A 10,282-nucleotide genomic window follows, 5' to 3' on the forward strand; every position below is an offset into this window, starting at 1 on the left:
GCGTGTGTGTGTGTGTGAGAGTTCAGCTTGGCCGGGGTGCTGGTGACGGTGTAGTCAGTGCGTACAGTGCTGGGTCTGCCTGCCACAGATAAAGGCTTTATTGGAGCTGGTCTTCTGCTGCAATGAGACACACAAACATACAGACACACAGATACACACCGTTTGTTTTTATACAGTGTGAGGACATGAGGTTAGAAATGTCCCACATGTATTATATGTATGGAATTATTTATTAATTTTCTAACCCCAAACCTAATTATGGTAACACTTTAGTTGGAGTGGTCTTCTGTAGATGGTTAATAAACTCAACAGATTATCAGTAACACGTCAACAACATATCAGTGAAGTAGTAGTAGTGCAGCATCTGAATACACTGAAGTAAATATCTTGTAGATGTTCTGTTGATTCATTCCTTACATTAAGTAGATGTGTTGTTAATATGTTACTTCCATTACGCAAAACCTAACCTTACCAACCTTACCCAACACCTAATCCTAACCCTGGTCCTAATCCTAACCCTGACCTTAACCTCAGCCCAAAACCTAATCCTACCCCTCATATGTTTTTGACATGTTACTGAGAGTCTGTTGAGTGTTTTTTCATCTGAAAAGGACACTCAAAATAAAGTGTCACCACAATCATAACTTTAAACTTGGTAACCGAAAAGAAATAGTTTTACCCCTTCAGTTTTAAAGGGCCCACATCCTACAATTTTTCTTGAGCTCCACTTATGACATTTGCATGGACTTATGTATCAAAGACAGTCATAATTCATTTTCACATGAGCATTTTCCAACCTCTCTTTATCACTTGGAATCAAACAGGCTGTTTTAGTCACTGTGCCTTTAAGACTGATATATATAAATGACTTCTGTTCTGACTAGCTGTCCTGTATTGTGCCTCATACAAAAAGCAGGGCTGAAACACAGCTTATAACTTCAGCCTGAGTGGACAGAGCTGAACTGCTGTAGGCTGAATATATGGATATATGTGTGAATGTGTTGTTTTTTGTGACATCACAAAATCAGTGTTTTCAAAACAAGCAGTTTGTGCAGCCTAGTTTCCACATATGTACCAGAGAGTGAATGTTTTTTTGTTTTGTTTATATACGACATCAGCCTGTTTCATTTTGAAAAGTGAGGAAAATTCGGGTTGCAAACAGTGAAATGTAGCTTTTTTAACAAGAAAAGTGCTTTAGAAAATAAGGATCACTATGTTGGTCCTGATGTCATAGACATATCAAAAGCACTGGCAGGTCTAGGTGGCAGTACGCTGACCACACACTGGTTCCTTATCGCTGATTGTTTACATAGAGACGATGTCCACTGTTCCACTCACACCACCACTGAGACTGTACACACAATCTCTCACTCTCTTTCTCCCTCACTTTCTCTCTGAGAGAAAGCAGTGTATAAGGGCAGGACAGATGGAGGAGATGTATTGATTCGTGAGTGAGTGGAGTGTGTTAACACAGGCAGGCTGTGTGATGCTGTGCGAGTCTGGAGTGCACATAACCCCCTGTTTAGTGTGTGCCCACCTGGGTACTGTGTTTCTGTGTGTGTGTCTGGATGTGAGCCTGTCTTTATTACTTTGTGAGGACTGAATGTCGTCATGATGACAGAACAATATGAAAGTTTTGTACAAGTGAGAACATTTTGCAGGTCCTCGCAAAAAAAACTTGCTGTTCTCACCACAACGGCAGCTTACCTTTATTTTACTGGGGTTAAGGTTAGGGTCAGTTTATGTTTACGTGTAGTGTTACATAGCTACAGTAATACAGAAGTCAGTAAAAGTTCACTCAAATATACAAATACACAAACAGCTGTGTGTGTGTGTGTGTGTGTGTGTGCGCATGTGTTTTCAGGACAAAATGTCTTCATTTTGTAGGAAAACTAGAGAAAAACAGAGCTAACATACAATATCAGCACCAACAGAAATGAAGCTTTTTTGTAAAGCTTTATTTTTTTCATCTGAAAGAACAAAACCCCAATTTCTTTTAGGTTAAGAGGTTAAGATTAGCGCCAGGGTTTAGGATTAAGCTTAGAACATTCTTATGCATAAAGATATATAAATGCACTACTGTTCAAAAGTGAGTCACTTGCCATATTAACTTTTCTTTAGTATAAAATAATAACTTGTACAATATGAATTAAAACATTACTAACTACTCTCCAAATGGTACTTTTAGACATTTTGTTCAGTACATCAGGAATGAGAAATCGCCTCACACCAAGAAGGGCCTGGGTTCGATTCCCCGGCCAGGCAACCAGGGTCCTTTCTGTGTGGAGTTTGCATGTTCTTCCCGTGTCTGTGAGGGTTTCCTCTCACAGTCCAAAGACATGCATTCAGGCTAATTGGAGATGCTAAATTGCCCCTGTGTGTGTGTGTGCGTGTGTGTGTGTGTGTGTGTGTGTGTGTGTGTGTGTTGTGTGTGTGTGTGTGAATGTATATGTCTGTCTGGCTGCCCTGTGATGGACTGGCGACCTGTCCAGGGTGTTTCCTGCCTTCCACCCAATGACTGCTGGGATAGGCTTCCTGTGTGTATGTATTCACATATTTTGTCAGGTTATTGAGATTTGATCTCTACTTTTGAAATATGAAGTATTGCAAATGCTTGTTTTGGAGAGTGTACAGCCCTTTTTCTGCATGTCACTCGGCCTTCTGTGTGACTCCTCCTCTTCTACTTTCTCTTTCTCCATCTCTTCACCTCTGTTTCTCTACTGTGTTTCAGCTCTTTCTGTGAGAGTGACAGTCAGTCAGGTTTCGTAAAGCTATCAGAAATATTCCATTATTGTCTTCAAGGTGTGTATTTGTGTCAAAGGTGTGTGTGTGTGTGTGTGTTGATACAGATCTATAAGATATAGAGCTAAACAATAAATTATTTTTATATCAAAATCATAACTTGAAAGAGAGCTGCAAAGCTCATAATATCCCAGATTATTCAAAATTGCAGTAACTGGTTTTAAGTGGGGAAATTTCACCTAACAGTGTGGAGCTCATGAATTGGCAGTCTGGCTCACTACATTAAGCTTTCAAGCCTCAAGTCTGAAAAAATGGATGTGCCGGACTTCTTGGTGAAAACAGGCCTGGAGAATACAGAGCAGAAAAATTGCAATTAGATATTTTCCCCAAATCATTCAGCCCTACACTCTCAGAGAAAAGCTACTGAACTGTCTTTGAGATGGTCTTTGAGATGGTTACCCAAATACACCCTTACAGTACCCTTTTTTCTGACAGTGCACAATAACTCATGACTCAATAACCATGTCTTTTCACTGGTTCTCTAGAGAGTGCATAGAGCCAACTTAAAACTACATAAATGCAACAAAAATGGTACAAACCTCAGTTCCAAAAAGACTGGACAGTATGTGAAATGCAAACAACAGAAAGCAGTGATTTGTGAATCCACTTTGACTTAATTATTTAAACAAAAACAGTGCAAGGTCAAGATGTTTTATCTTATCGGCTTGTTTGTTTTTTTGTAAATATTTAGCATTTTCACAAAATGAGCTGGACTAAGAACACCAAGGACGTCTCTCATCCTAACCGTGGACTTTTTACCCTACTCCTGTCTGGCAGGTGTTACAGAAGCCTCCACTCCCAAACCAGCAGGATCAGGAAGAGCTTCTTCCCTGAGGCTATAACCCTGCTGAACTCCACACCGTCACTTTAACTGCATCTTTGCACTCACTGCACTGTTACTGTACTCTATGTCCTGTTATTATATATATATAAAACCACTATATACTGTCCTTCTGCACTTTATATGTAAATAATACTGTATTTTGCACTTCTGGTTAGATGCTAACTGCATTACATTGGCTCTGTACCTGTACTCTGCAATGACAATAAAGTTAAATCTAATCTAAACTAATCTAAATCCAGTTGATCTGGACTAATTATGCTTTCCTTCTAATGAAGCATGCAGCTGTATTGTGATATATTGTAATGTAATTTATCATGATTGCGATAATTATTGTGACATTGCCCTACATGCCCTTGAGGCTTGAGGCTGCCACCCCAGTGACAGCTTTTGTTTCCTGAAAGGATGGAGAGAATGAAAGTGAAAAGGACTGAGAGAGAGATGAGATCAGAGAAGACTCTCTCTAAGAGCCTTTTCACTACTTCACCCCAGTGTTCTTATTTAAACCACATTAGTCTGCTAGTATCAGACCTGATCTAATCTCCTCATAATCCACACACACTCTGATCTGATTTTTTTTTAAAGGCTGCTGGAACACAGAAGCATTGCAGATCAAATCTGTATCTACACTCTTTCATTTTGTGAGCCCACGTCTGTGCGTGCGTTAGTTGGATGCTCTCTTTTCCTTTCGTCACGCCGCCGTGCGGAAATGTAAAAGCATTAAAAATGCTTCGTGCACCAAACCAAACTACAAAGTGCTTTTTCTTCCCACACTGTCAGACGATCAGATCAGCGCCTCTTCACTGCGAAGCCACAGGCGGCTGATGAAATGACTGCAGAGGATGATGATGATGATGATGGTGATGATGATGAACTGGATTCTGTTTTCATTCATGTGTTCAGAGTGGAGGGAGGGGTGATAGAGGGAATGAGTGAGTGAGTGTGGGAAGAAAATGACTGTCAAAGATTTTTTTTCCCCTTATCACTATGCAAGCAGTAGGAAAACAAAGAGATGTCTGACTTGAGCCCCTGAGAGGAGAGCTGCTATCTGTCACCTTTGCAGAAGGGGGGAAAAGTGTGTGTATGTATATATATATATAAATAAATAAGCTGATGAAGAGAGAATGGGAGCTTCCCTACTTCACACTCCCCGCCTTTGAAGAAGTGCCAAATCAGTGCTGCGCCTCAAAGGTGCTGCGGAGCTAAAAATAAGAGGAACACTCTAATCCCTGTGTAGTAGACCTTCACATTAAACAGCCCTAATGCAGTTGGAACATGGCACAAGGCTGCCCCCTAGTGTTGTTGTTGGTTACTGCACCGGCTGGGTTGATTATTGCTGCCTTTAGGCTTACTTGCTTGTAAGGTTTCTGACATACTGTAGCTTGTAAAAATGGACGGACAAGATTCAGTCCTCAAGCTGCTGCTACTATTTCCAGCTATGAACCATACATTTGTCTAAAGGTGGATGTTATGGCAAATATATAAAAAACTATGCAAAAGTTTGGGTGCCTCGATCAAATGATGTGTTTTGATATTTTTTTGGTTTTCTAAGTGAAAATAATTTTTTTTTCTGTGCATAGTGATGCACAGTTACTGTTTATAACCAATTGGAAAACAAAATAAAACATACAGTGTGGCCTGTGCAAATGTTTTGGGTATTTTCACTTTTTTGTTCCCTGTAAAAGATTATTTTCACTTAGAAAATTAACAAAACGTAATTTGAATGGGGCGCCCAAACTTTCGCACACGCCTGTAATGTCATGATACATCAACTCATTTTCACAATACGCAATATGAATCACAATATTGATTTGATTGTACTGAGCGAACAGATGAAAATGCATTAGTAGCGGAACAATGAAAAATATACTATGAATAAATTGATTTGTTTAGACGTTTCACATACGTTTCCCTATTAAACTGGACTGATTATGTTGTAATGAAATGTGCAGGTGATCAGTGGTATTGAAGCACTGATAAAATCCCTGATGTCCTCAGAAAAGCATAGTATGACATAATATCATTTCATAATATCATATCATTTATCAGTAAATATTGTCATATTGTCCACCCCTACGTTTGTCTATATGTATAGATAACAATACCTCACACAGTGCCAGAAAACATATGGGCATGTCTATCTGAGATTGATGCAGTTTGCACGATGCTGATTGGCGAGATAGGAAGCTTTCATTGCTTATTAGCCTCATAGCTTCAGTGCAAAACTAAAGAAGTAAACTTGTAGTTAACTACAAATGTAGTTGTGACTTATGAATACTGAACTGATCCTTTAACTGATCCTGTATTTTACTCTTGGTAATGTTTAGCTGTGTTATCACACACAGTATCATTAAAGGGCTTTTTACACATCTTATTGAAATATTGAGCATCTTTGTATGTAATGTATTTTGATCTAAAGGCTCATGTCTTTAACTGGTTTAACAGTCATCAAGTGCTCATCACATGTGAAACTTCTTCAAGCATGTTGGAAAAGCATCCCAGGGGGCTCCTCATGAAGCTCCATGATAGAATGACTGAAAGGCACAGAGAGACTAATTTTCTAATACAATCTAAATTTGATTTGTTTTTAGTCACTGCATAATTCAGTATGAGTTATTTCCTCAATGTAATGTCACTGTTATTATAATATATGGAAAATATGGCTCAAATGAACAGAAATGCTTAATGAATAGGTGGCTGATACTGTGTGTGTGTTTGTGTGTGTGTTTCTTTTGTATGACTAAGTATTTTTTTTCGGTTTTTGTCGTTGTACAGTTTGTGTTCTGTCGGGACTGTAAGGAGGAGTATCATGAGGGCGAGTGCAGACAGAGGAATTCTCCAGCAGCAGGAGGCGCCCTGCAGGTATGCGCCATGCACTAATCAATGGCGCAGACACGCAAGCAGATACACTACTAGTTCCCAGCCCCACGCCCTGTGATATCTCTAGTATAGACAGCTGATCAGTATTGATGAGTATCAGCAGAAAATGTTGGATTGGATATTTACAGTCCTGTAACAAATCTGCCCTGAAACAGCCCTCATATCATCACAGTGTCTGATGTGATGTTAGCTCTGGAGTTCTTCCTGTGGGGAGTGTTTAAGTAATTTAAGCATGGTAGCTTACTTTTAGATGCTCATTGTGCAAGTGAAGTGCATTAATTAAAACTAGCTCATTTTATAACATAGTAATAACATTATAACAGTATTTTGCCATTTCTAGTTCTGATTGAAGTTTTGTTTAAAGGTTTTCCTTGGGTGAAGAGTTGAATGAGGTACAGGGAAAACACCACCAGGACTAAGCTGGGAGCCACAGTCATATGCAAATTTTGGGTGCCCCTGGTCAAATTACGTTTTGTTGATGTTCTAAGTAATAATAAGTTAACACATCCCAAACACACACACACACACACACACATATATATATATATGTATATGTCATAATGCATTTTTACATCACAATTTTTTTTACCTCTCTTTATCTCTTAGTATAAAACAGGCTGTTTTTGTTAATGTGTCTTTAAGACCGTTATATGTAAATGACCTCCATTCTGATTGGCTGCTCTGTATTGTGCTTAAATGCATACACAATGAATGTGTTGGTTTTTGTGGCATCACAGAAACAATGAGTTAAAATGAGGCTGTTTTTGCAGCGTCATGTCCATATATGGACTGTATGGACTGATGAGTGAATGGTACGTTTGAAACTTTAACAATATAAAATTGCTACCTACATTTCAAAAAAGCAAGGAAAATTCTGCTTTCCATGAGACGGTCCCTTTAACAAAGTTATTTTATACTTGTCAGTGTAAACTGGGATGTTTGAAGAGAATCATTAAGAGGTTCTTCACCCTTTCCAGTAAAATATTTAAGCCACAAAACAGTAAACTTGTATAAGAAAGCACACAGTCGCACAACGTAATCGCTGTTACTCCCACACAGACGATTCCTTTGAGGGTGAGTTGCATTATCTCCATCTGTTTCTCTTGCGTATTGTCCTGGTTGGCTCTTTTCTGTGCTGTGTCAGGGTTATGTGGTGGATGAGGAAGCTGCTCTGAGAGCTCGCTGGGAGCAGGCCTCTCAGGAGGCCATAGAGGAGACCACTCGACCGTGTCCCAAGTGCAGAGTGCCGGTGGAGAAAAACGGTAAGACTTTCTCTCGTTCTGCTACAACTACATCACTCAACTACAGCAGTACTAGTATATATACTTAAGGATGTAAGGAATTGTATTTTATGGTTTATTTATACACAATATGTCCTGAAGTCTGTAGACACCTGCTCATCCAACGTTTCTTCTGTTATCAGCGCTATTAACAGGGAGTTTGTCCTGTCTTTGCTGCTATAACAGCCTCTACTCTTCTGGGAAGGCTTTGCACTAGATGTTGGAACATTGAGTGCGTTTACATGCACTTAATAATCTGATAACTGCAGAAAATCCAAATTTTGTCAGTCATCCGATCAACGCATTTACATGCACTTGAGTAATCAGACAATGGGGAAACTGAGTGTTTTGCTGTGTCTCGCGGGAAATCCGAAAGAAATCAGAGTAAGAGTTTACATGCACTGAGAAATCTGATTACTGAGCTAAAATCGAGCTCTCTTTATCAGATTTCATAATCAGATTTCTAGACCTTACTCTGATCTAAGAAATCGGCTAAATAAGCTGTTTACATGACCATTTGAATAATCTTTTAACTGCAGAAATCTGGTTATTAGCAAGCATTAGTGAGGTCAGGTACTGATATTGGCTGATTTGTTACTCCAGCTCATCCCAAAGGTACTGGATAGAGCTCCATCCCTCCAGAGAACCCAGCTTTATACCTAGATGACACTTGGAATTGGGCTTGAAGACTTTGGGCTCATGTACAACAGCTTCATCCCATTCTCTAGGCAAAGCTTTTCTACTGAGATTTTACAAGCTGAATTCACTCATTAGAAAAGGTGTCTGGATACTTTTGAACATATGTTTTCAGAATCTGCATTAGCCTCTTACATTCATTAGTGTCATTTGTGTTTGCGGTTTCTGTGTCAGTGACTTGTGTAGGTCTGTATTGTTGTTTCTTTCTGCATTATTGCAATTGTATTTCAGTATCTTCTGTTCAGTAGTCATGATTATCTCAAGACATGTTCTCTTTAAGGTATTTAATAGCAAAATAATTTGCCTAAGCATTTAGCATATCATTATTTTTTTATATCATTTTGGAGTTGCAGTTTGCATTTGTATTATTCTTAATATTGTTGTAGTATTTTTTTTTGCTGTTGGGACAAAAACCTCATATCTCCACTTTTGTTGTTTTTCAATTTTTGACATAATTTGAAAAAGGCAGTTGCCCTTTATGTTGTGTCAAAATTTCATGATGAACAAACCAACAGAAATGCTCCAAAATATGTTTTTTCTTTTTACTTCCATTAAAAATTTGTTTTTTTCCTGTCCTGTAAATTTACTGTTTTTTGGAGGTACGAGAGTCAAGAGGGTCTTTAACCAATATTTAATGCCGCACATTTTCTACTTTTCTTTTTTTAATGTACATTTTTAAATCTTTTATTTTTATTGTATACTATTTTATTTTCTGACTTATTGTTTTAGTTGTTGTACAGTTTGTATGTAAAACACTTTGTACTAAAAATGAAAGGTTCTATTTAAATAAAGATTTTTATTATTATTATGATTATTATTATTATTATTAGTAGTAGTAGTAGTAGTAGTAGTAGTACTATTGCAGTCTCTATTGATGTAGTTGTCCTGTGGTTCTGTTCTCAGGTGGCTGCATGCACATGGTGTGCCCTCGAGCGCAGTGCAAGTTCGAGTGGTGCTGGCTGTGTCAGGTGGAGTGGAACAGAGAGTGTATGGGCAACCACTGGTTTGGATGAACTGCACACACTAGGCTCGCTCGGACTCAGGGAAACGGGCTGCATGTGTGTGTGTGGACGCACGTTAGCATACAGGCCCTCTAATTTTAACATCTAAAGATAATCACAGCACAATTTGTCATTAATGGTGTTATGAGATCATATCAGTGCCACCACCATCTGAATGAATTTGTGGTAACCACAACTTTGGTGAGATGGAAAGGAGATTATATGCATAATGTAACCCAGATGGTGTGTATCATGTTGGGTTTAATGTATGCTGGTTGTTGTGTATCACAATCTTATTAAAATATTTATGTAAATTCCACTCAGAGCCGTTTTTCATTTCTCTGCATTTCTAAGCTGCTGTGTATAATATTTATAATGCTAAATGTGGATGATATTAGTATTCTCAGCAGGATGTTTGGTATCTGCTCTCTCTTTCTACACTGAATGAGTGATGAATTGAATTGATTCAAATGTGCACATGATTTTCACATAAATACAATATATTACATCTGCATTGCGCTTTTCAGTTTACTTATATTTGGCAATAATAGTGTTTATGTAATATGTTTTATTCAGGTAGGAATAATATACATGTATATTATTCAATGCATCACTTTTTTTCAACTTGCACTGTTTTTCAGCGTGATCAGATTTCTATGTCTTGATCATAACTGCAGAAAAATATGATCATAATTCTCAAGTCCAACCTTGAGCTTAACCTTAAAAAACACTGACTTGTTCTGTCTCACTGGTGCACAAATAGAGATCATTGCCCATCTGCT

General features: G+C 38.3%; 1 protein-coding gene across 1 annotated transcript in view; it reads left to right on the forward strand.

The window, feature by feature from the left end:
- prkn (parkin RBR E3 ubiquitin protein ligase) overlaps positions 1-9,819 on the forward strand; it is a 139,873-nt gene extending 130,054 nt beyond the window's left edge. The window contains exons 10-12 of the mRNA XM_036573785.1: positions 6,419-6,505; positions 7,668-7,785; positions 9,403-9,819. Of these exons, the coding sequence (XP_036429678.1) occupies positions 6,419-6,505; positions 7,668-7,785; positions 9,403-9,512 (315 nt within the window). The 3' untranslated portion in view covers positions 9,513-9,819. The remainder of the gene's footprint in view (positions 1-6,418; positions 6,506-7,667; positions 7,786-9,402) is intronic.
- The last annotated feature ends 463 nt before the right edge of the window (positions 9,820-10,282 follow it).

This window comes from Colossoma macropomum, unplaced genomic scaffold (assembly GCF_904425465.1).
Source record: "Colossoma macropomum unplaced genomic scaffold, Colossoma_macropomum, whole genome shotgun sequence".
Lineage (NCBI taxonomy): Eukaryota > Metazoa > Chordata > Actinopteri > Characiformes > Serrasalmidae > Colossoma > Colossoma macropomum.